The sequence below is a fragment of the Myotis daubentonii genome, chromosome 11 (genome assembly GCF_963259705.1).
Source record: "Myotis daubentonii chromosome 11, mMyoDau2.1, whole genome shotgun sequence".
Taxonomy (NCBI): domain Eukaryota; kingdom Metazoa; phylum Chordata; class Mammalia; order Chiroptera; family Vespertilionidae; genus Myotis; species Myotis daubentonii.
Window position 1 is genome coordinate 52,214,669 of NC_081850.1, and position 23,703 is coordinate 52,238,371.

Genomic DNA, 23,703 nt, shown 5'->3' on the forward strand with positions numbered 1-23,703 from the left:
ATGGGGTGGTCTTTGGAGTCTACCCGCACCCTTCTGGACCTGTTTCCTTGGGAAGACCGTTACTGTGTGGGAACAATCGGCCATGCAACCCAGGAGTCTCGATGCCACCCTGTCCTTCAAACTTTTAGGTGAGGACAGGGCTTGCGAACAATGCAAGGATGGCCAGAATGCTCTTTGTTTCCATTCTTCTCTGGGAGGGAAATCACGCCAAGGCCAGGCAGCGGTGACCTGGCCCAGGAGAACCTTGGCTGCCTGCCTTCCGGCCCAAGGTTCTCTCTTGAGACCCTGAGGCGAAGGGTCTGGGACTTGGAGTGTTGCCCTGGTCTGGAAGGAGCTCAGACAGACATGGCACACGTTTTCCTTAAGCCCCCAGTGACGAGCGTGGATGAGACCCTGTTTCTTAAGGCACTCGCCTAAACCCTACAGACGTTTTAAACAGAACCGTTCCCTGCACCTTTGGGCTGCATTTTGGAATTATCTGGGCGTTTTAAACAATCCTGATGCCTAGGTCCAGCCTCCAGAGCTTCTGGTTTAATTGGTTTGGAGTGCGGCTTGCAGTTTTAAAACCACAATATTCAGCAAAGTTTGAGAACCTCTGCCCTACACCATTCTTCCTTATTTGGAGTCAGGGGCACCTTAAGCTTGTCCAGTCACCTGTCCAGTGGCTCCTGAGCCACTGAACTTGAGGCTTTGTTTGCGGACAGAAGGTAGGGGGAGGGGCCTGAAAGATTTCAGTCTTGCTGTTCCTGGAGGACAAGCCTTCGGGCAAGGACCCAGGACCCAGGAATCCAGCCCCGGGCTCTGTCCCCTCGCAGCCTCCTTGGTCCGGGACGGGACAGGAAGTGTCCGGCAGAGGTGGGGGAGGAGGTGATTGGCAGTTGGAGGCTCCAATGGGCCGGAACCCCCCCTATTTCACCCCTCTCCTTCCATTGGTGCCTGGGCGGAGCCACCCCCATAGCGGGCCCCAGGGCTGGAGGGAGTAGAGGCTGGGGCAGAGGGCGAGGGCGGAGGGCGCTGGCGGCGGAGGCCGCGGAAGGTGAGGCCTGGTGGGGTTGTGGGCGTGCACGAGGAAGGCTTGCCAGCAGAGGGCCGGGCAGGGTGAAGTACGATGAAGGGCTCAGTGTGACTTTAGGACTGTCAGCGTGTGTGTGTGTGTGTGTGTGTGTGTGTGTGTGTGTGTGTGTGGCTGTGTCTGTGTCTGTGTGGCTGTGTGGCTGTGTGTGATGATGTCTGTGTGACGCTCCGCAACGGTGTCACTTGTTGCAAGTGTCAGCTAATGTAGCTGTCATTGTGCATGTGGCTGTGCCAGGGATTATGCGTGTATGTGTCAATGTGAAGTGTTTGGGGAGCGACTGGGTCGTGTGTTGGTGCGTGTGAGAGGTCCTGTGACCCCATCGGGAATGTGTTTTGGGAAGGTCGTTTCTGCCAGTGTAAGAGTGGGTGGCTGGGTTTGTGTAAGCCAGAGTGACTTCAGGAACGGTAGAGCAAGGAGTCGTAGAGCAAGAGTGAGACTTGTGCTATGTGTGTGTCCTGTGTCCTAAGTGTGAGACTGCGTGGGAGTGGAGCTGTGTTTATATTTGGGGGATCAGAATATATAAACAAGAGGGGACTGACCTTTCTACTGATGTCCCCATAGACAGAACCATTCCCAACACATTTGGCTTCCCCTCCTGTCTGTGCTCAAGAATCCCTGTCGCTGGTGTATTGCTTCTTATTTTCTGTTTCTCTGTCTGACTTAGTTTCCTTATATTTATTTCTTTAAAATATATTTGTATGTATTTCAGAGGGGGCGGGAGAGGGAGAGATAGAGACAGAAACATCAATGATGAGAGAGAATCATTGATCGGCTGCCTCTGGCATGGCCCACACTGGGGATCGAGCCCGCAACCTGACCGGGAATTGAACCGTGACCTCCTGGTTCATAGGATGAGCTCAACCACGGAGCCATGCGGGCTGGGCTCCTTATATTTCTTTTTCTTTCCCTACTGCTGTCTTCCTAGAACTGTGGCTCTCTGCCTCTCTTCACAGTTTTGTCTCCCCCGGTATCTGCGTATCTGTTTCATAACTCTGCCTCTCCGGTTCTTTCATCGCTGCCTCTCGCAGCACTGCGATGCCTGACTTTCCTGTTCACCCTGGTCTGTTTGCTTACCTGCTGCCCTGTAACAGTGATGAGGTGTGGGATCTGCCGTGATAAGAGCTTCCTGGAAGATGGGGCCTAAACTAGGATGAGAAGGATAAGAAGTTGCCTTTAGGAAATGCTGTGACCCCATTCCAGGGACAGAATGCTAAGTGTGTGCCTGTGACTGTGGGAGGGGCGTAAGATGTGTGAATCTGTGTGAGGGTATGGGTATGTGTAAATGTAAGCGTCTGAGTCGGAGTGAGGATATCTGAGTACATTGGTGTGACTGTGAGTGGCTGTATCTGAGAGTGTGTGTCTGAGGGTAAGTGTGGGTCTTGTGTATCTGGCACCAAGGGACCAAAGGCATTTCCTGGTGCTGGGGCCCAAAGCGTGGAGGGGGAGGTGAGAAATGGCTGGAACATCCAGGGGAGGGGAAACTGGATTCTTAGGCTTTTCTTTATATCCCCCAACCTGGGGCCTCCCTTCCCCTCAAACACATCCCCCCCCCCCAACTCCCCCCCCCCCCCCCCCGTGCCCTCAGGAAATCTTTGCTGGGGAGTGAAAAGAGTGGGAGCGCAAGTATCTGATTTTTCATTTGATTGTGTCCATGCTTGTTCAAGGGGAGTATCTTTTTGTTGACTGCGCCTGGCGAGTCCACGCGTGAATGTGGCTGTGTCTGGCTCTGTGAAAACCTAGGGAATCTGTCACTGATCGGGACGTAAGCAGCCTCCTTTCCCTCTGGCTGGTCCTGGCTGCGCCTGTGGCTTCCTTTCCAGACTGGGGGTAGGCCTCTTCCCTTCCCAGGGCCTCGGATGGGAGGAGGTTAAGAGGGTGGGAAGGGAGGAGGGAGGAGAATGGGGCTGAAGGCAGGGGGGGGGAGGGGGCTTGGCTATGAGTGGCTGAGATCCAGCGCTCAGAGGGGCGGGGGCGGGGAAGGGAGAGGAGGAGATGATTCTGGGGTCTCAGAACTGTGGAGCTCAGACGGGTGCTGTAGCTGGTGGGAGGAAGTCTTGGAGGCCATGGACACTTAGCCACTGGGATCACCGAGGTAGGGTGGGGCCGAGCAGGGTAGATGTGGCCGGGGAGCCTGGGGTGAGCCACTAGACACTCAGACAGACACACAGACACATGGAGGCCCCTGTTCTGCTCTACTTGGGAGGGGTCTGTACTCCTCTTCTTCTGAAGCCCTTGCCCCACCTGCCCTTCTCCTGTCCCCATGGCCACGTCCCCACTGCCTTCCTTCTCCTGCTTCCCCTCCATCCAGAATCCCTCTCTCTTAGCACCTTCCAAACCCCATATACACATAGTTGGTTACTTCCTCTGCCTTCCTGAATTCCTGCTGCCCCAGCTCAGCTCTCACCTCACTGAGTCCCAGTCCTGATCTCTGAGTATCTCCTGGTCCTGTGGACCCCACCCCAGACCCCTGTCCCTGCAGGCTCCCAGCTCCCCTCAGCCTCCTCTCCCTTTCCCGCCACCCTGTCTCCATCTGCTGGCTCCTCGCCTGCCCCCAGCCTCTGGCAGCAGCCAGGGCATCTGGATCTGCTTAACTCTACAGCCTGAGCCTGCACCCTAGCCCCATCCAGCCTCATAGGCTTGAGACCAACAAGACTCCAGAGTCGGCCCAGATGAGTGGCCCAAGGAGCCAGAGCAGGAGGCCAGGCAGGCCCAGGCGAGAAAAGGCTTGGCAGCTAGAGCAGGGCTAGGCTCCATGGCAGGAGGACAGGGTGGGCTTAGACCCACCATGACAGCCCCAGGGTGAGGAGGGCTGCCTCAGGTCAGTCAGGGGCAGTGATTAGCCTTGGGCCAGGTGGATGCCAGGATTCCTAACAGCTGGATTGGAGGAGTTAATAGGAATGACCGAGCCAGTGCTGGCACTTGGTGCCAGGGGTGGGCGCCAAGGGTGGTGCAGGGGGGTGGTGCTGGCACAGTCTGTTGCTTCCAGCTTTTGTTCTGGGCCCTAAGCCCAGGGCTGAGATGGAGAGTGAGGGTGTGTGTGTGCTTGTGTGCGCACAGCACTGTGTGTGTGTGTGTGTGTGTGTGTGTGTGTGTGTGTGTGTCGCACACGCTCATGTGCGCACCTTAGGGCATATGCACAGCACAGGGGTGTGTAGTGGAAATGGGGATCTTAGATCTGATCCCCCAGTGATTTTTAAAAAAATATATTTTATTGATTTTTTTATAGAGAGGAAGGAAGAGGGATAGAGAGTTAGAAACATTGATCAGCTGCTTCCTGCACACCCCCTACCGGGGATGTGCCTGCAACCAAGGTACATGCCCTTGACTGGAATCGAACCTGGGACCCTTCAGTCCGCAGGCCAACACTCTATCCACTGAGCCAAACCGGTTAGGACTCCCAGTGATTTTTGATATTCTTACCCCATTTGGTACCTCAGTTTTCCCCCTAGAAAACCACAGTTTAGAAGAAGAAGAAGAAGCTGAAGTTAGCCTCCTATCTTGGGGGTAGGGGATTGCTGAAACTGCTTCTCTCCCCACAGATGAGCAGCAGCTGTTCAGGGCTGAGCAGGGTCTTGGTGGCTGTGGCTGCAGCCCTAGTGTCTGCCTCCTCCTCCTGTCCCCAGGCCTGGGGCCCCCCAGGTGAGAACCCTGCTGCATGAACCCAACTGATTTATGGCTTGCCACCCTCCTTGTGGCCCCCACCCCAAATCTGATCTGTGACCCCCAAACTCTTGACATTCAACCTGGCAACATCCCCTTTCTAACCTGTCCTCGGACCTCTGTCTCCACATTAGAACATGATACTCTGACCCAATGACTCTACCCAGGGCTTAAAAGTCTACTCCTTACCCCTTCACTCTCATAAAGTGGGGTGTTTGGGGAGAGGGAAAGGAAGAGCCTCTTCTCAGAAGTGCCCTCCACAGGGGTCCAATATGGACAGCCTGGAAGGTCCATGACGCTGTGTTGCCCGGGAGTGACTGCTGGGTAAGTGCCCTCCTGCCTGTTGGGGCGACACTCATGACCCTTTCTTGACCCTGCCCAGTCCTCATGCCCCTCCCACCTTTGCCCCGTGTCTGTAATTGTCACCTCTGTATCTGTCCTAATCTTCAAACCATCCTTATTCATCAGACAATTTCAACCACCATGTATTGAGCACTCGCTAAGTGCCTGGTCTATTCTAGTTCCCGCGATACAACGGTGCACAAGCCAGGCAAGAGGTCAGCCCTCATAGAGCTGACATCCTAGTGGGGCAGTCAGACAATACGCAGATAAGAGTCTGGCCAGCTAGCAATATCTGCTGGGCAGAAAATTAAAAGAGAGTGCCCTGGAAGAGGATAACTGAGTGGTTCTTTTTTTTTTAATATATTTTTATTGATTTTTCACAGAGAGGAAGGGAGAGAGATAGAGAGTCAGAAACATCGATGAGAGAGAAACATCGATCAGCTGCCTCCTGCACATCTCCCACTGGGGATGTGCCCACAACCCAGGCACATGCCCTTGGCCGGAATCGAACCTGGGACCCTTCAGTCCGCAGGCCGACGCTCTATCCACTGAGCCAAACCGTTTTCGGCAGGACTTTGGGTTTTAATGCAAGTGAGTGAGAGGACAATGGAGAGCTGTGGCATGGTCCGACTTACACTTTAGCCCTTTCCTCTGTCTGTCATCATCACCTTGTCTCACCGGCAGGACCCCCGTGTCCTGGTTTCGGGACGGGGAGACAAGACTGCTCCAGGTCCCGGGCTCTGGGCTCGGGCATGAACTGGTGCTAGCCCGGGCAGACAGCACTGACGAAGGGACCTACACCTGCCGGACCCTGGATGGCGCACCTGGGGGCACGGTGACCCTGCAGCTGGGCTGTGAGTTGGGGAGGGAGTATTGGGTGGCGGTGATGAGACGGGCTCCTGAGGGAATCAAGGTCCTGAGTAAGCCCTCTGAGATGGGAGGTTGGGGACTTCTCCATCTCCAGCTGCACCCTCTGCCTCTAGACCCCCCCGCTCGGCCTGTTGTCTCCTGCCGAGCAGCTGACTATGAGAACTTCTCCTGCACTTGGAGTCCCGGCCAGGTCAGCGGTTTACCCACCCGCTACCTTACTTCGTACAGGTGTGTGCGTGATGGGGCGTGTAGGTCTATACATTTGAGTGTGCCGGCACAGCGTGGGTCTGGGAGGCTGGGAGGGAGGTCCCGAGGACGGCCTTAGGAAGCGGGAGGACCCTCTTTTCCTGCCTGACCTCAGATGGCCCCTCCCTGCCAGGAAGAAGACAGTGCCAGGAGCTGATGGCCAGAGGTAGGACATGAGGGAGAGGCTGGGGGCTACAGCTGGATCCCTCAATGAGCATTTCCAAAGCCCAAGACCACTTCCTCTCTCCTAGGACAAGTCCAGCTACAGGGCCCTGGCCGTGCCCACAGGACCCCTCAGGGGCTGCCCGCTGTGTGGTCCACGGGGCAGAGTTCTGGAGCCAGTACCGAATCAATGTGACTGAGGTGAACCCCCTGGGAGCCAGCACACGCCTGCTGGATGTGAGCTTGCAGAGCATCTGTGAGTACCCAGCCCTAGAGCCCCCAGATCCCAACCCAGAGACTCCAACAGACTCCAGAGTACAGATATCCCAACGCAGAACTCCCCAGAGCGCCCAGACCGTTCCCTCCCAACATGGACCCCTGTTTCAGCACACAGATGGAGCAAAAGAGATCAGTGGTTCTCAACCTTCCTAATGCCGCGACCCTTTAATACAGTTCCTCATGTTATGGTGACCCCCAATTTCATTGTTACAAATTGAACATAATTAAAACATAGTGATTAATCACAAAAATAATATGTAATTATATATGTGTTTTCCGATGGTCTTAGGCGACCCCTGTGAAAGGGTCGTTCGACCCCCAAAGGGGTCGCGACCCACAGGTTGAGAACCGCTGCTCTAGAGGCTGTTGCCACTCCCCACTCCCCTTGAGTCCTTCCTAGCTGCCTAGCCTCCGAGCTGTCTCTCTGCTTCTGAGCTCTGAGCTGAAGGCTGCCATGTCTCAAGTCCTCCCTGTCCATTGGAAGCCATTACTGGCCCCTCCTTCCTCTTGATCTGTTCATGGGCTGGGGGCACTAAAGCTCTGGCTGGAATCTGGGCTAACTCATCTTCTTCCTTGTTGGAAAGCAGGGCTACTTTTTAATCCACCCAACAGCCCTAGCTGTTTTGGCTCTGTAGTTAGAGTGTTGGCCTTCGGACTGAAGGGTTGTGGGTTCGATTCTGGTCAAGGGTACGTACCTTGGTTGCAGACTCAATCCTTGGCCTAGTCAGGGAGTGTGCAACAGACAACCAATCGTTGTGTCTCTCTCACATCAATGTTTTTTTTCTCTCTCTCTCTACCTCTCCCTTCCACTCTCTCTAAGTCAATGGAAAAATATCCTCGGGTGAGGATTAACAAAAAACAAAACAAAAAAACAACAACAAAAACAAACCAAAAAACCCCCCCACTCACCAAAGCTTTCAAAACCTGTCTCCCGATCTCAGCTCATTTTATAATAAGGATAACAGATAGGTCCCGAGCCTAAAGGATGATCAAGCTTAAGATTTCCCCAACCTCTTGGAAGGGCCTCCTTCAGGTACCTTTAGGCACACACCCACCTTCCCTTGGGAGGTGGTGGGTAAGGGATGGGTACCTGTCACCTGCCCTGACTTTGTGTCTCCACCACCCTCAGTGCGTCCTGACCCACCCCAGGGGCTGCGGGTAGAGTCAGTACCTGGTTACCCCCGCCGTCTGCGTGCCAGCTGGACATACCCTGCCTCCTGGCCCCGCCAGCCCCACTTCCTGCTCAAGTTCCGGCTGCAGTACCGTCCAGTGCAGCATCCCGCCTGGTCCATGGTGAGGCCTGGAGTGTGTGCCAGGGCTGTGGGTCCTGTCTCTGGTTTCATGTTTCTGGTGTTCTTTCATGTTTCATGGTGTTCTGGCACTGGCAGATCACTGGAGCCTTGTTGCCTCCCCATGGAGAGGGCTTCCCATGGGCCAGGCTCTGTGCTGGGTGCTGGGGTTGCAGCAGGGAGCAATAAACCAAGCCCCTGTCCTGTGGGATGTAACTCTAATGTAAGCCTCTCTGTGGGAAGGCCGCAGAAACTTTTTAAAAATAACTTTTCTAGGAAAAGAAGTGACGTGCTCACTTCGGCAGCACATATACTAAAATTGGAAGTGTCTTTTATCCAGAAGCACATCCTCATATGCCCAGATACAAAACACTCATATTCCCAGATAAAGAAAGTGAATTCCCACCTCGGGAGATGTCAGAGGTTGGCCGCATCACGTCTGGGGAGTGGCTGTCTCGGATAATAACCAATGTTTATTGAGCGCTGTCTGCCCACCAGGCACCAAGCTACACATTTGCATATGCATTATTTCACTTGGGTGTTTTCATCTCTATTTTACAAATGAAGAAATGGAGGTATAGAGAGGCTCAGGGTTACCCAGGAAGATTTGAACCCAGGCAGCCTGCCAGCTCAGCCTGTCTATATAAACACTACGTAGTTTTGTCTTCCAAGCACTGTGTGTAGACCTGACACCACCAGCCGCTCTACTGAGGTCCAGAAGGCTCTACCAGGCTGACAGACAGGACAGGGAGGAAGGGGTACTCTTTGCAGACTGGGGCCCGGGGCCAGGGAGGCTCAGTGTTTACAATCTGCGTAACTCGGTGATAAACCATCTTCACCGCCAGGTGGAGCCGGCTGGATTGGAGGAGGTGATCACAGACGCTGTGGCTGGGCTGCCCCATGCTGTCCGGGTCAGTGCCCGGGATTTTCTGGACGCTGGCACCTGGAGCGCCTGGAGCCCTGAGGCCTGGGGGACTCCGAGCACTGGTGAGAGACAGAACCAAGGAATGGGCTCTGTCCCTCAGCTGAACAGGTTGGCACGAACAGGGCTGCGTGGCACATGCCCCGCTCATGTGGGTATGGCAATTGGCTGTTCTAGGCTTCAGCCTTGGATGCCTGCAGCCTTGTTCTAGCTTAAGCCCTGCCCCTCAGCCTCCACCCCTGTTACATCTCCATAAATTGACTCTGGCCTTTCAGGCTCCACTTCCTAGGTGCCCCTGTGTCCAAGCCAGGCCCTGGCTTCAACTGGCAGGCCCTGGCCTCTGCCTCTGCCTCTATCCTGTGTGGACAATTCTCCTCAGGTCTTGCCTTTCTTCAGGGCCCCTGCCTAAGGAGATACCAGCTGGGGGTCAGCCATATATGGAGAAGGAGCCGCAAGCAGACAGCCCTGCTCCCCCAAGGCCCTCCCTCCTGCCAGACCTACAGCCACTTGGTGAGCTGGGGTAGAGGAGCAAAGGTGGTAGAGGATGGGAAAGTTCCAGAGAGAAGGGGGCACTGAGTTTTGTCAGGCTCACTCTCACATGTGACCTCCCACCCCACCCCACCCCACCCCAGTCCACAGGGACCCCCTGGAGCAGGTGGCTGTCCTAGCATCTTTGGGAATCTTCTCGTTCCTGGGCCTGGCAGCTGGGGCCCTGGCACTGGGGCTCTGGTAAGTGACTGTCATTGGTACCTTAGCCTCTGATCCCACACAGATGCTCTGATACCCACAGACCATACTCTTTCCCGCCCGTCATGACTTCCCACTGAACATGATTCTGGAACTACTTCTCTTTCTTCCCCTCAACTTCATGATTCTCACTGATTCCTCTCCTAACCCTTTCCTAATAAACGCTTTTGGAGGAGACTGATGCCCCACATTGTCAGGAAAACAGCTGCCTTTTTATGCTCCAGGCTGAGGCTGAGACCAGACGGGAAAGATGGGCCCCAGAAGCCTGGTTTCTTGGCCCCGACGATTCCAGTGGACAAGGTTCCAGGTGAGTAGGGCCTCCAGGAGGTGTGGCCTTGGAGATGTGTGCCCTCGTTGTAGGTGTCTGGATTAAGAGCCAGAGGCCCATCATCATAAGGGTATTGGGAATCATAGTTGGGTCTCCTCATTCTGATGATGTCTGGGCTCAGGGACAGACCTGTCATTCTTGAGTCCCTGGGCTCAGAGTTGGATCCCTTCCCTCTCTTGCAGGGTATTGGGCTCCTAGATTGACTCCATCCCCACTTTCAGTGTCCTAGGCTCAGGGCTGGATATCTATCTTTACTCTTGGGATAACTTGGATCAGAGCTGGGTCCTTCCTTCTTTTATTCTTTTTTTTTTTTTAACTGCTTTTTATTTATATTTATTTTTTAATTTTCTTGCATGTACCCTGACTGGGGAATTAAACCCGCAACCTGGGTGTATTGGAATGATGCTCTAATCAACTGACCCACCTGGCCAGGGCTTCTCCCTTATTCTTTTTTTTTTTTTAAATATATTTTATTGATTTTTTAAAAAAAATATTTTATTGATTTTTACAGAGAGAAAGGGAGAGGGATAGAGAGTTAGAAACATCAATCAGCTGCCTCCTGCACACCCCCTATTGGGGATGTGCCTGCAACCAAGGTACATGCCCTTGACCAGAATTGAACCTGGGATCCTTCAGTCTGCAGGCGGGAGCTCTATCCACTGAGCCAAACCGGTTAGGGCTTTATTGCTTTTTTACAGAGAGGAGGGGAGAGGGATAGAGAGTTAGAAACATCAATGAGAGAGAAACATCGATCAGCTGCCTCTTGCACGCCCCCTACTGGGGATGTGCCCGCAACCCAGGTACATGCCCTTGACCGGAATCGAACCTGGGACCCTTGAGTCCGCAGGCTGATGCTCTATCCGCTGAGCTAAACTGGTGCAGCCGTGGGCAAACTACAGCCCGCGGGCCGGATCTGGCCCGTGTTAAATGAATAAAACTAAAAAAAAAAAAAAAAGACCGTACCCTTTTATGTAATGATGTTTACTTTGAATTTATATTAGTTCACACAAACACTCCATCCATGCTTTTGTTCCGGCCCTCCGGTCCAGTTTAAGAACCCATTGTGGCCCTGGAGTCAAAAAGTTTGCCCACCCCTGGGTTAGGGCAATTTTTTTTTTTTTTTTTTGTATAGCAAAGGTGGAGATTTATTGAAGAACAAGTACAGACTCCCAAGTAGGGAGGGGGCAAAGGGTCCCCCCTTATTCTTGATGTGCCTGCACCAGAGCTAGGTCCTCTCCCTCATTTTTAGGGTGCTGGAGCTCAATCAGAGCTGGGTTCCCCTATTCATTCTTGGAATGTTAAGCTCAGAGCTGGGTCTCCTTCCTCATACTCAGAGTGTCCGGGCCAAAATCTAGTCCTATTATCTCCATTGATTTGCCTTTTCCTTTTTCTAGGAGCCCCAAACCTATAGAGAACCCAGGAAGACTTCAGCTAATTCCATCTGTAACTCTGTCTTGCTGGTTTGGATGGCGGACAGATAGAACCAGGCAGGACAGTGTATCCTCCTGAGGGGAGGTGTCTCAGCTGAAGTTTTGTTTGGAGCCCGTTTCTATGAGACTATCTGTTCCAACTTGCCAGATGAAAGGTACCTGGACCTCTGATTTTATCCCAGAGCTAGAGGTCCACTAGTGGAATGTTTATAGATGTGTATATCTGTGTCCATATGTGCCCATGTGTATGTGAGGCAGGGAACATGTGTTCTCTGCATGTATGTATGTAGATATCTGGGGAGTGTGTGTGGGTCCTTGGCTGTTAGCCTTGCCCCTGGTGGGGGTTGTGAAGGTGTGAATAAAGAGAATGAGGAGGTTCTTTGTTTATTGACATGTCTTCCAGCTTCAGATTCAGGGCTCACGGGAGAATACATAGAACTTGGAGACCACAACCAGAGATTATTGTTCAATACAGCTTTATCATTTTGGCTATTGGGGGGCCCGGCCCATTTTCCCTATTAGGTCAACATTCAGGTTGGGCAGAGTCCCCTGGAACCTCCTTCCTTGGCGCTCAAACCATCGAGCCAGGCTGCGGTTCTGGGGGTGGATGCAGACACTGCGTCGAGACAGGTGAAGACTGGGAAAGGAAAGGCCCAAAGCCATGGTCATAGTTGGCAGATTAGGTTAGGGTCCAGGGGTTAGGGGCAGAGGCCAGATGACAACCTGAGTTGGCATCAGAATTAGCAGTTGGGGCTGGGGTTGGGATCTGCATCAGGGATTGGGACTGGGGTCCGAGTCAGGGATCAGTATCAAGGGCAGGGTCAGAGCTCACACAAAAGCCTGGAGGTGGCAGTCTCCATTAGCCTCCTGCAGTTCCACCCGGGTGACCTTCCTCAGTAGCTTTCTTGACAGTGGCTGTCGGTAGAGCTGGGTACAGCAGGTAGTGCTGGATGGCAGTAGCACTGCTAGGGAATAATGGGGCCACATGTTCAGAGGGCTCCTGACCGAAAACCCCTCAATCAGACAGCTGGAAGCTGGACTTCCTGAGCCCCTTTTCCCTCCATCCCATTCACCCAGATCTCTGGCCTTCTAAACTCCCAAGCACTGACCTGCTCCCGAGTCTGGGATCAGAAGCAACAGTAGCAGCAGGAGGCTGATGGTGGGTGAGGGCTCCTTCATGCTGCGCAGCCTGGATACTTCTCTCTCTCTCTCCTCCTTCTCCCCTATCTTTTATCTGGATACCTTTAACCTGGGGCACCAGGTGAGTCAGAGGCAGATGAAGATGGATTTCTCATCCGGTGACACTCCTGGGCTCTGGTTGCCACAGACCCCTATGCCAGAACCCCCTTCCTCTTTTAGGAAAGCCTTTTCCCATGGGCTCCTAAGCCCTGGGCAGAGAAGCTGGGGAGAGGGACAGTGCATGATGTGGGGCCTGAAGGTACAGTGACTGAATAAGAGCAGCCAAGAATCCTCAGTGGCATCCAATGATGGACATTCACACTCATATACCCATAGCTACACATTCACAGTCACACCTCACTCGATCAACCTCACATGGTCAGGCAACCACAGATAGAATTATGCAGCCCCAATTATACTCAAAATCCCACTACCACACAGCTGTTTTCACAATATCCAGTCAGACTAGCACACACAAATTCTGATGGGGGTGTTGTGGGTAGGGTGGAGCAGAGGGCAAGCCAGCACAATTTGCCTTCGTTTTCTCCTCCCCACTTCCCGTCCTAGCCTGCTTATCTTATCAGGAGAAATGGATGGAAACGGGTCCCTCACAGCTGGCGTGTCTGGCTGAGGCAGAGTCTTGGCTGTGGCCAGTCACATTCAGAGAAGCTGGGGAAAGGCCCTTTTTGGTGGTATTTGGGGTGCCTTGGAGATGTTGAGGTGGAAGCTGCTTTCCCTGGCAAGATGAGACAGGAAGGAAGGGGTTGGGTGGGTAAGGAGGGTAGATGAGGGAAGATAAAAGTTCTTTGGTGCCAGGTTGCTGCTAAGGTAAAGAAAAACACCAAGAAATCTTATCTGTTTTTGCCTAGTCCTGTCCCAGAAATGCCAGCTTCTTGTCAAAAGGGGCCTGGCCTGGGGTTTCCATACTCAGTCCCTTCTTGGCTTACCGAGAGAGACATCAGACTCAAGAGCTCAATTACTTCTCTTTTGTTCTGTTCAAATTCTAGCTTCTCTTCACTGTGGGCCTGGAAAAACGTTTTCTTCCCCCACCCAGGCTCAGTAATACCCAGAACACGTAGGCCCTCTGCATCCCATCTTCTTGCTAATGCCCCAAGCTCTCATCTACTTCCTGTCCCTTCTCTCCTAATCCCATACCCAGCCCTCACTCCCTGCTTCCCCTTACCCCTCAGAGAAAAACTCTTCCTCCTCCTCCTCCCGTCCTTTCCAGGAAGCTGAGAACTGCCTAGGGTGTTTAGTGCCCCTGGCAACTTGAAGAATTTCCTACTCCAGGTCTGGGGATTTCAATCCTCAAGTTCTGCTCAGTATTTAAAATATAAACTGAGTCATAACCCAGTAATCAAGTCCTTATCTAATTGTTGCAGGAGTGCCGTCTGGAGCATTTCCGCTGCTTTAGCCTTCTATGGGGCAAGCCTTCTCTTGGCCTAGGGACTCACACCTTTGCTGGGCACCTCGTTCTGCTGCAGCAATCAGGAGGGACCGCCGGCTCCAAGGGCAGAAACTAGTCCCCCTCTCAGGCTGGACAACTGGAGCTTCTCCCTCCTGTCCAGGGTGGGACTTGAAGGCCCTTCCGGGGAATTTGCCTTGTGGATCCCTCAGGAATTCTGACCGTTTCCTGGTGAGGTATAGGCCCAGGGCTAGACAGGGAACTCCCCTTTGGATAGGGTTCTTGATGTAGACCTTGTGATAAAATGGCTCAAGACCCGGGGTCCATTTCTGAAGGTAGACACAACCCAGAGACATCTTGAACTTCTAGCGCCAGAGGCCCTAGGGGCTCTCTCCACCCTGCTGCCTGGACTTGTGACCCAGAGCTTGGGTGCAGTGCCTGAGGTGCCATCGTCTCGTCACAGAGCTGCGCCAGCTGTCTGTGGTCTTTCCTGGACCAAGTCAGTCCAGAGACCTGAGAAGGCAAGAGATGAATTCTTCCAGGCACGTACCCATCTCTTCCCTTCGGCTTCTCCATAGATAGGGCCAAGTCTCCTCAGCCACAACCTGCCGTGGCAGGAGCAGCCCCAGGCTGAAAGTTAGCTTTTGCCCCCAACCCACAAACTGGGCTGTCTCTTTAACTTAATCCTTTAGTGCCCTTTCTGGTGCGGGGGGCCAGTCCCTAACTGATGCGGGTGTTGGCCTACTGGAGTCCCTGACCCTCAGCACTTTAGGAGATAGTGGGTCAACGGGGTGACAGGGAACAGTGGCCCTTAGGCTCTCCGAAGGAGGAGTAAGAACTTCTGGGTGGGGTGATGCCAAGTGTCTTTAAACTTAGGATCAGACTGGAGGCGCGGGAAGGTGGGGTATTCATTATAGGGAAAGCCCTCCAACAGTCCTAAGTCTCTTCTTCCCGATGGCGGGCTGAGGGAGGCCGCTTCTAGGACTCACAGCCTACATCCACAACCCTGGGCTTAAGATCTTTTAGATCCACACCCAGGAAAAGAAGATCCGGCAAAGGCTTAGCCAGGAGGAAGGTGGTAGCAGACAGGCAGCTGGGGTTGCGAGAACACAGGGACGTGGGAATGAAGTTGGGAGGAAGACCAACCCTCCATATAGGCTACTCCGGGATGAATGCAGGTGCAGGGGGTGCAGGGCCGTCACTGGCAGTAATGAGGGCCTGACCCCGAGGAGGGACCCTCAGATATAACAGGAAACTAGGCGTGGAAGGGCTCCCGGCCTACACGTGGCGGCAGCGGCGGCAGTCAGGAGGGAAGCACGGTGCCTTCGGTTTAAATCTTTAATGCACTGGCTGGCTGGGCAGTGGCGGCGGGTGTGCGGCGGGGGAGGGCGAGACCCGAGCGCTGGGGGACGGGGCCCAGGCCGCTCGACAGACAGCTCATCAGGCCCCGCAGAGGCTCCAGCTTCGGCTCCCGGGGGTGTGCCGAGCTGTGGGGCGACCCGACACGGGCATGAGGCTGGGCGGGGTCTCCCCGATGCCCCCCCAGATCTGCGCTCCGAGACGGAGCCTCGTCCGGGCCGGGGAGGGTCCGCGGTCTCGCCGCCCCCTCACCTCCGCTCCCTCCGCCACATGCGCAGCCACGGGAAAAAGTAGAAGCAGCCCCAGTAGATCCTGCGGAGAGAAGGCAGAGCCGGGCCAGGCGGGGCGGTGACCCCGCGCCCTCCGCGCGTCTCCGCGGCCCCGCCCCGCCCCCGGGGGCGGCTCCCTTCACAGCCCCCGCCCCTGGAGGGGCCCCACCCCACTGCCCCCGCCCCCCGGGAACTCGCGCCCTCCCCCCACCCCGAGCCGCTAGCTTCTCCCCCGCAGAACCCGCCCCCACTCACTCCTCCTCCGCCTCCAGCGCCACCTCGTATCTCCTCAATCCCGACATGTCTCGGGCTCCGAACGTCTCCTGGGGGGCGGAATGATCGGATCTAGTCCTCCCCAGCCCCCGGCCCCCTCCTCGGTCATCCTCCGGAGCCGTGTGACCTGCTCTCGGGGCACCTGAGGCAGGTGCCCCCGGGGAGGCTCAGCTGCACATCGGGGAGGGGTGGGGCTGAAGGTTTCGGAGGCGCGAGACGTTATGGAACTAGGAGGTCGGTCGCCGCAGGGGCCCGCGGCATTTAGGGGGTCAGGGCGGCGGGCTTTGCGGTCATGGGGTTGGGATATCTGGGGCCCCGGGTGAGGATTTTCGGGGGCTGGGTCACCTGGAGGGGGGCTGAGGGGTCGGCGCAGCCTAAACTCCACCCTCCCCGGCTCCACCCCGGAAACAGACCGTTACCGTGACGTCACAGGGACTCCGCACCGGGGGCGGGGCCCCCTTTGCCAGGAAGGGGCGGGGCTAGAGCATTTCTCCAGAGGAGGCGGGGTCAAAGTGTCGCTAGGAGGAGGAGGCATTTATCGCCAGGATGCGAGGCTCTGGAGTCTGGACCCTCTTTTATAAAAGGATGGAGCCGGATTTTGGAGTTCTGCCCTGGGAGATGGAGACCTCAGAAATAGGCAGCAAGAAACGAGCTTTGGGGAGCGAGATAAAAAGGGGGGGGATGGGAGATATCTGTAATATTATCAACAATAAAAAATATATATATTAAAAAGAAAAAGAAAAGAGCTTTGAGATGCTGTCCAGTGCTGTTTTCCTCAATTCCCTCTTCTCCTCTCAATCTCCTTGGCTTCTGCCCTGACGATGGCCTTTCTTGTCTGCCCTGTTCTACTTGTCTGACCCCAGGCTGAGGAGGAATAGGCCTCCAGAGAGGGCTCAGTCTAGACAGGCCAGGCTATGAAAATACTTCTGGGATGAGTGGCCTTGGCTTAATGGCCAGAGGGTCAAAGCCCTTCCTATCTGAGCCGAGACTCATGTTCCTGTGATTTTTGTTCCTACAGTCATTCAGTCAACAAATATTTACTGAGTGTCTGCTCCATGCAGGCACTGCTGGGTGTGGGGAACAACTGTAAAGAGGACAGGCACGGCCCTGGCTGGTGTGGCTCGGTTGGAGCGTTGTCCTGTACACCAAAGGTGGCAGGTTTGATTCTCGGTCAGGGCACATACCCAGGTCCGGTGTGTGCAGGAGGCGACCGATCAATGTTTCTCACATCAATATTTCTTTTTCCCTTCCTCTCTCTAAAATAAATTTTGAGAAGAAGAAGAAGAAGGAGAAAGGCACAGTCTCCACCCTCAGAGGGCTTATCATCTGGGTTGGAGATGGGGGGGGGATTGAAATAGACAATCAGATAATTACAATAAATCTGGAAGACTGGCTAGCAGCAGTAGAGGGTGCTGTGACAGAGCCCAGAAAGAGCAATTAGCCAAGTGTGGGAGGTTGGAAATAGCTGCCCCAGATGGTCTTTGGAGGGAGGATGGGAACTTTGTGGCTGGACTGTAGGAGAGAGAGAGTGACTAGAAACGAGTGAAGTGAAAGTTCCCTCAGCCTGAAGTGTGGAGAATGGAAACATCTGCTCTCTCCCTGCGTCCCACCCTTCCTCCCTCTCATACCTGGCTTGCCTTGCCTGCGCCACAGACAGGTGACAGATAGATCTGTGGGTGCCAGGTGGGCTTTACTGGAAGCATTGCAGTCTGGTGTGGAGGAGAAGCTGTGCTCCAGTCATACCCTCACATACTCACACTCACACTCACACTCACACTCACACTCACACTCCAGGCCCTGCCCGGCTTTGTCAGGTCTGGTGCAGAGGAGCTGATGGTCTGGTTCTCACTTCTGGTCCTTGGGTCCCCAGGGCGGCAGTGGTTCACATCCCTTCCCTCGGTCACAGGGCTCCTTCAGGAGCCCTCATGGGCTAAATGCTGGGGCACTTGTTCCGGGGGAGGAAGGAGTGGCAGAGTTATGGGCTGGGGTCTTGGGCAGGAGCTCAGAGGGAGGAGGCAGGGCTGGAGAGGGCAGGCTTTGCCTTGGCAGAGTTCTTCTGCAGTCTCTGGATGTGGTCCCCCCAGGGCTGGTCTGGGGGTGTGCCTGCTCCAGCATGGTGAACCTGGAGTCAGAGGTCGGAGAGAATAGAGCAGCTCCGAACTCAGTTTCCCGGAAGGCCGGGGTGTGTAGGGTAGAAACTGAGGACCACATCTAGGAACCTGTTTCAGGGGCTTCCATGTGGGAAGAGGCTCAGCAAGGTGTGGAGGAGAAGCTGTGCTCCAGTCACCCTCAAGGGGAAGAAAGGTAAGATGGTGATAAAAGGTGATTAGGAGAGGAGGAGACAGGTTACTCTCCACCCCCCACTCACAGGAGAACAGTGCCTGGCAGCCAGTCCTCAAGGAGGAGATAGGAACAAAAGACACCACAAATGTTCTCAGGAATTGGGTGTTGGTTCCCCAAGAGACAGTGTCCTCAGGGTTGTTGGCACACAGAACTGGGAGTGAGTGGGTATTAGTGTTAGGGCTTGAGGGACTATAAGGTGGGGGAGCTCATAGCCCTGACTAAATTCAGGATACCTGTGTCCAGTGCCATAGCTTTAGTGTTTCTCTCCCCTCCTCCTCCCAATGTACACTGTTCTCTTTTCCCCTGGAAACCAAGCTAGAGGAGACAGAGCCTCCAGTGAGAAGGACAGCTGGAGGCCCCTGGACCCACTCAGGCACTGACACGTACAGGAACACCTGGGGCACAGGCACATCTGCATCACATAGGTACCCATAGCACAGAAGCCCATGTATAGATTGTATAGGAATACACACACGATGCACAGGTATACCCACGGTACGTAGAGACACACAATCACAAGGGCACATCCATTTGGCACATGTGTACTCTCAAGTTCATGGACACACTTGGATCTGGGTGTTGACTTGAACTCACAGTCCCCTTCACAGACTCCCAGATCCCAGCTGTGCCCCTCATCTGACCATTTATCCTTTATCCTTTCCAAGGGAGACCTAGAAATCAGTATGCTGAGGAGAGGAGCGGTGCTGTGCAGGAGGCCATGGGGGACAGCTAGAGATGGACAAATGTGCAGAATCTTTGGAAGCAGAGTGTATGGGTTGCAAGAGTCTTTCTGCTTGTATAGAGCCTGTGTGAGACTGTGAGGCTGGATGGGGGAGAGCGAGCAGAAGAATGATAGTGAGGGAGTCCATGATGGTCCTGTGACTGTGTGTGTGTGAGCCTGTGTGAAGCTGTAGATGTTGTCTATTTATGGCCCTCTGAAGCTTTCATTCTTTATGTCCAGGAATTTCTTCCCCTCTGTTATATGATACTAGAGACCCAGTGCACAAATTCATGCACAGGTGGGGTCTGGCTGGCCCGGCCCCAATTGGGGTGGATCAGGGCTGGGCTGTTGGGAGGAGGAGATGGGAGGTTGGCCGGCTGGCCTGCCCTGATTGGGTGGATCCGGGCGAGGCCAGCTGTGGGGAGGAGCAGAGGGCAATTGGCTGGTGGGCCCTGCCCTTGATTGGGGTGAGGGGGGCCGATTGGGAGTCAGTGGCTGGGGGAGGGGCTGACTTGGGGATGGGGCCATGGGGGGGTAGGGGGGGCGGGGAGTTGGCCACCGCCATGCCCTTGATCCGGGTGGGAGAGGCCAATTGGGAGCAGGCTGGCCGAGGGGAGAGGCTGTGGGAGGTTGACTGGCTCGCCCCACCCCTGATGGGGCTGGTTCGCTGGCCGCAGTGGGCGTCATAGTGACAGGTTGTTCTGGTTGTTACAGCATTCTGGTCGCTGGCTTTTTATATAGATAGATAGGATTTCACTGGCCTTTCTCCCTGGTTTCTGGGCAAGAGACTCTAAATCTTTGGAATTTTCCAAGTAATAGGAGTGTCTTTGTTATTTATGAGCCCCTTGGATTACACCTGAGTTTCTGCTAGGAGATGAGATGACTTAGGATGGGGGCTCATCACTGAAAGATCAACTATGTCCTTGGAGAATTGGGGCTTTGAGCCAGCCCAACCTCCAAAGAAGGGGGCTGGAGATTGAGTTCAGTCATGTGGCTCAATGATGCCTATGTAATGAAATCTCAATAAAAACTCTGGACACCAAAGCCCATGGAACTTCCTGTTCAGTGAATGAAACAATGTGCTGGGAGGGTGATGTGCCCTTCATGTCTCTAAGAGGAGAGAGCATTTAAGGCTCTCTCACAATTCGCCCTGTGCGTCTTTTCATTTGGCTATTTTTAAAAAATTTATTTTTATTGATTTTAGAGAGGAAGGGAGAGGGAGAGAGAGATAGAAACATCAATAATGAGAGAGAATCATTGATCGGCTGCCTCCTGCATGCTGCACACTGGGCATCTGAGCCCACAACCCAGGCATGTGCCCTGACAGGAACCCAACTGTAACCTCCTGGTTTATAAGTCGACGCTCAACCACTGAGCCATGCTGGCTGAGTTCTAGCCACCTTTTTAAGTCCACCACTCAGGACATTGCCCTATTTCTCAGATGGCTTTTCAACCTATTTCTCCCAAACAAATACTCCTTTCTAGGAGAAAAGATTGTGTCCATGTGTGAGTGTGTGTCTGTGTGCCCATGTCTGTGTGTAATTGTGTCTGTGTGTCTGTCTATGTCCTTGTAACTGTATTATGATAATGTATTCGTGTAACTATCTGTGCTGTGTCCTTGATGTATGTAAATGATCATGTGATTATCTGATTGTGTGTACAGACAGGTAGGCGGATTAAGGTGTTGGCCTCTCCAAGGTCTGAAATGACACGTGTGTGTGTGTGTGTGTGTGTGTGTGTGTGTTCAATCCATCACTTTGTGGCTCTCAACCTCATAGGGCCTGCAGGGGGCGCCCAGTGCAAAGGGAAAGGAGGATGTGAGACTCCTGGCTGTGGAAGCAGGGGCTCTGGCCTGAGGAATCTGAGTTATCTTGTTCCAGAAGTGAGCTGGAAATGAGTAAGAAAACAGATGAATCAGCTCTTGAAAGTCCCTGACCCTGGGAAGAGGTCTGCTTCTTTTTATCCCAAACTTCTGTCTACCAGAGGTCCCTGGCCAGTCAGAGGGGCAGCCAAGCCAGAGTGTGGGTAGAACATTGCACAGGACTTCAGAGATGACTGGACATCAGAATGGAGGAACTCTTGAGCAATAGTACACCCCCCTTCCCCACCTCCCCCCCCGGAGCTTGAAGTAAAATCATTACCAGGTTTCCTGAACAAACCCCTCTACTTCCTGCAATTTGGGCCTCTCTGGGTCCCAGGGGTCCGGGTTTGGACTGATCTTGCTTGGGAGAAGTGCGGGAAACAAGGGTCCTTGAACCCAAAGCAGTAGGTGACCTATGTGGCTGGACATGAGGAGCCCTGGGGACTCAGACGGAAAGTAGAGAAGGCTTCGTGGGGGAGGGAGCTCCGCAGAGCCTTGAAGATGGGTGAGGCAGGAGGGAGGACATTCCAGGTAGATTGAACAGGAAGCAAAGGCTCAGAGGAAGGACAGGGGTCTGTGACTGACCCCAGTGTGGGTGAGGCAGGAGGGAGGACATTCCAGGTAGAATGAACAGGAAGCAAAGGCTCAGAGGAAGGACAGGGGTCTGTGACTGACCCCAGCGTGGGTGAGGCAGGGGAAGGGTAATTGGTGAGAGAAGCTCTGTGTATGGGGGTAATCCTTGGGGTACTTCCTGATGATGCCAGGCCCAGTGGTCAAAGTTAATGGAGCCGAAACCGGTTTGGCTCAGTGGATAGAGTGTCGGCCTGTGGACTGAAAGGTCCCGGGTTCGATTCTGGTCAAGGGCATGTACCTGGGTTGCGGGCACATCCCCAGTAGGAGATGTGCAGGAGTCAGCTGATCGATGTTTCTCTCTCATTGATGTTTCTAACTCTCTCTCTCTCTCTCCCTTCCTCTCTGTGAAAAATCAATAAAATATATTAAAAAAAAAAAAAGTTAATGGAAGACTCCGGTAACCTTAATCAGGCAGAACCATTAGGAGCTTCACGGCCTTTGAGTGTGAAGGTTTGGGTTCCTTAGCAGCATAGAATGTCAACCAGCTGAAGTGCCAGTTGGGGGTGAAGGGAATGAGTTATAGAGAAAGTATGGTAAACAGAATTCTGAGTTCCCTGCCCTCTGGTGTGCATGCCCTGTATAATCTTGCTTTGAAGGGATTTTTTTCAGACATTTGACCTTTGAATATGATGGGATTAGATTATTACATATGGCAAAATGAAGGGATTTTGCAGGTGTAATTAAGGTCTCTAATCCGTTGACTTTCAGGTCGTCAAAAGGGAGATTGCCCTGGGTGAGCCTGACCTAATCAGGTGAACGCTTGTAAAGTGTCTAGAGATAAGAAGTAAGAAGTGGCAGCAGATGCTCTTATTTGGCCTTGAAGAAGCAACTGCCATGCTGTGGAGAGGGCCATGCAGCCGGCAGTGGCAGGCAGCTCTAGGCGCTCAAGGCCTCAGTCCTACAACCACAACTGCCAGCACCCAGTGAGGTGGAAAGAGGATTCTGAGTCTGAGATGAGACTGCAGCCCTGGCCCATACCTGAGTTCAGCCTGGCGAGACCCTGAACAGAGGACCCAGTCAACAAGTACTTGAACTCTTGACGCACAGAAACAATGAGATGATAAATTTGGATTGTTTGAAGCTGCTAAGTTTGTCACAATTTGTTACACAGCAATAGAGAACTAATATAAAAACAAAGGAATGAATGCCAATTAAGTCCCAGGACCAGTTTCAGGACTGTTGACTATAGCTTTTATTCCTACTTCCTTCCAGGTTGTGAAATGTCACTATTTCTTTAACTGACTCCTTTTTTCTGTCATCCTCCTTTATTCCATTCTTCAATCTAGGTTGTTGTGGTAAAAGTACTTCTGCTCATCAAGACTGTGGTTTATTTTTCCTGGCAGTCGCCTGCTTGAAGTTAGGCATGGCTGCGTGACCTACTTTGGCCGATCAACTGTGTGCAGAAATGGCATGTGTCATTTGTGGATAGAAGCATTTAAACCAGGGTTCTCCTTGCCGTTTTACCGCTGGGACGATCGTGGAAACATTTGTTGAGAAGAAGGAGCATGCCAAAAGACCCAGGCGGCCTGGAATGTTGAACCACCACATGGAACACAGCTGCAGTAAAGACCCGCCTAGACCCACAGCAGGCTTGGTAAACATGGGGAGTAGAATTTTGTTGTGTTAAACCACTCAGACTTGGGTGTCATTTATTACTGCAGCATAACTCAGTCTATCCTGACCAATCAGGTGTGTTGGTGGTGGTTTTCAGGTATTGTAGAATAGAGAGGTGAGATTACAGCAAAACTAGAAAAGGATTGGATGTCAGCCTGAGATCTTGGATTTAGCGCCATAATTCATAAATTGAAGCCCAAACCTTCAATGTGACTGTATCTAGAGATAGGCTTTTAAGGAAGTAATTTAGGTTAAACAAGGTCATAACAGTAGGGTACTAATCTGATAGGACTGTAGCCTTAAAAGAATAGGAAGAGGGAGAAACTAAGATGGCAGCATAGATAAACACCGGGAAATTGCCGCCTCCCACAACAATTGAAAAATACCACAAAGGACAGAGCGGACATCATCCAGTAAATTATACAACTAGAAGGAAAGAAAAGCACACTGAGAGCCAGAGGAGCTGCGGAGATGAAGTGCAGAGGTACGGCGGCTCGCGCGCGCACGGAAAGGGGGTGGCACCTGAGGATGCGGCCGTCTTTTTGAATCACAAGCTCCCGACTGCTCTGAACTCCGGTTCCGGGAAGTCTCTGGGGACCCAGGACTCATACGGGGAGAAGCTACACTGTCGGGCAGCGGGCGAACTTGAGAGCGGCTTTCCCTCAGAGGTGCTTGCAGCCGTTGCCGGGACACTGA

General features: G+C 53.4%; 3 protein-coding genes across 7 annotated transcripts; 1 reads left to right on the forward strand and 2 right to left on the reverse strand.

Annotated features, from left to right (window-relative positions):
• The first annotated feature begins 921 nt into the window (after nt 1–921).
• Nucleotides 922–11,741, forward strand: IL11RA (interleukin 11 receptor subunit alpha). 3 transcript variants are annotated; one of them, XM_059657204.1, is made up of 13 exons: nt 922–1,036; nt 4,615–4,714; nt 4,999–5,059; nt 5,762–5,931; nt 6,061–6,175; nt 6,327–6,359; nt 6,445–6,611; nt 7,764–7,927; nt 8,769–8,910; nt 9,242–9,355; nt 9,478–9,574; nt 9,817–9,899; nt 11,315–11,741. In XM_059657204.1, exons 2-13 carry the CDS (start codon nt 4,615–4,617, stop codon nt 11,329–11,331), a joined length of 1,263 nt encoding a protein of 420 aa, XP_059513187.1. In that variant the 5' UTR covers nt 922–1,036; the 3' UTR covers nt 11,332–11,741. The 3 variants fall into 3 exon arrangements, with proteins under 3 accessions (XP_059513187.1, XP_059513189.1, XP_059513188.1); XM_059657206.1 differs by lacking the exon at nt 922–1,036 and adding an exon at nt 2,754–2,902; XM_059657205.1 differs by lacking the exon at nt 922–1,036 and adding an exon at nt 3,099–3,167.
• A 68-nt stretch (nt 11,742–11,809) lies between these two features.
• On the reverse strand, nt 11,810–15,253 carry CCL27 (C-C motif chemokine ligand 27). Of its 2 annotated transcripts, none has more exons than XM_059657208.1 (3): nt 12,460–15,253; nt 12,183–12,312; nt 11,810–11,987 (listed from the first exon to the last, which is right to left on the reverse strand). In XM_059657208.1, the coding sequence occupies exons 1-3, from the start codon at nt 12,527–12,529 to the stop codon at nt 11,840–11,842; spliced, it is 348 nt and encodes a 115-aa protein (XP_059513191.1). In that variant the 5' UTR covers nt 12,530–15,253; the 3' UTR covers nt 11,810–11,839. The 2 variants fall into 2 exon arrangements, with proteins under 2 accessions (XP_059513191.1, XP_059513190.1); XM_059657207.1 differs by having other exon boundaries at nt 12,183–12,315.
• Nucleotides 15,254–15,258: 5 nt separating this feature from the next.
• LOC132212095 (uncharacterized) lies at nt 15,259–16,238 on the reverse strand. 2 transcript variants are annotated; one of them, XM_059657212.1, is made up of 4 exons: nt 16,181–16,233; nt 15,818–15,885; nt 15,546–15,605; nt 15,259–15,421 (listed from the first exon to the last, which is right to left on the reverse strand). In XM_059657212.1, exons 2-4 carry the CDS (start codon nt 15,862–15,864, stop codon nt 15,265–15,267), a joined length of 264 nt encoding a protein of 87 aa, XP_059513195.1. In that variant the 5' UTR covers nt 15,865–15,885; nt 16,181–16,233; the 3' UTR covers nt 15,259–15,264. The 2 variants fall into 2 exon arrangements, with proteins under 2 accessions (XP_059513195.1, XP_059513192.1); XM_059657209.1 differs by having other exon boundaries at nt 15,818–16,238.
• Between the last annotated feature and the right edge of the window lie 7,465 nt (nt 16,239–23,703).

What these genes read in the sequence shown, in the direction of transcription:
- LOC132212095 (XM_059657209.1), bottom strand. Translation starts at nt 15,864, where the DNA reads ATGTCGGGATTGAGGAGATACGAGGTGGCGCTGGAGGCGGAGGAGGA. An exon ending in GCGCTGGAGGCGGAGGAGGA is followed by an intron (nt 15,606 to 15,817) that starts GTGAGTGGGGGC and finishes TTCTCTCCGCAG; the next exon opens with GATCTACTGGGGCTGCTTCT. An exon ending in ATGTGGCGGAGGGAGCGGAG is followed by an intron (nt 15,422 to 15,545) that starts GTGAGGGGGCGG and finishes GTCGCCCCACAG; the next exon opens with CTCGGCACACCCCCGGGAGC.
- CCL27 (XM_059657207.1), bottom strand. Translation starts at nt 12,529, where the DNA reads ATGAAGGAGCCCTCACCCACCATCAGCCTCCTGCTGCTACTGTTGCTT. An exon ending in GATCCCAGACTCGGGAGCAG is followed by an intron (nt 12,316 to 12,459) that starts GTCAGTGCTTGG and finishes ATTATTCCCTAG; the next exon opens with CAGTGCTACTGCCATCCAGC. An exon ending in TGCCACCTCCAGGCTTTTGT is followed by an intron (nt 11,988 to 12,182) that starts GTGAGCTCTGAC and finishes TTCCTTTCCCAG; the next exon opens with TCTTCACCTGTCTCGACGCA.
- IL11RA (XM_059657204.1), top strand. Translation starts at nt 4,615, where the DNA reads ATGAGCAGCAGCTGTTCAGGGCTGAGCAGGGTCTTGGTGGCTGTGGCT. An exon ending in CCAGGCCTGGGGCCCCCCAG is followed by an intron (nt 4,715 to 4,998) that starts GTGAGAACCCTG and finishes TGCCCTCCACAG; the next exon opens with GGGTCCAATATGGACAGCCT. An exon ending in GCCAGACCTACAGCCACTTG is followed by an intron (nt 9,356 to 9,477) that starts GTGAGCTGGGGT and finishes ACCCCACCCCAG; the next exon opens with TCCACAGGGACCCCCTGGAG.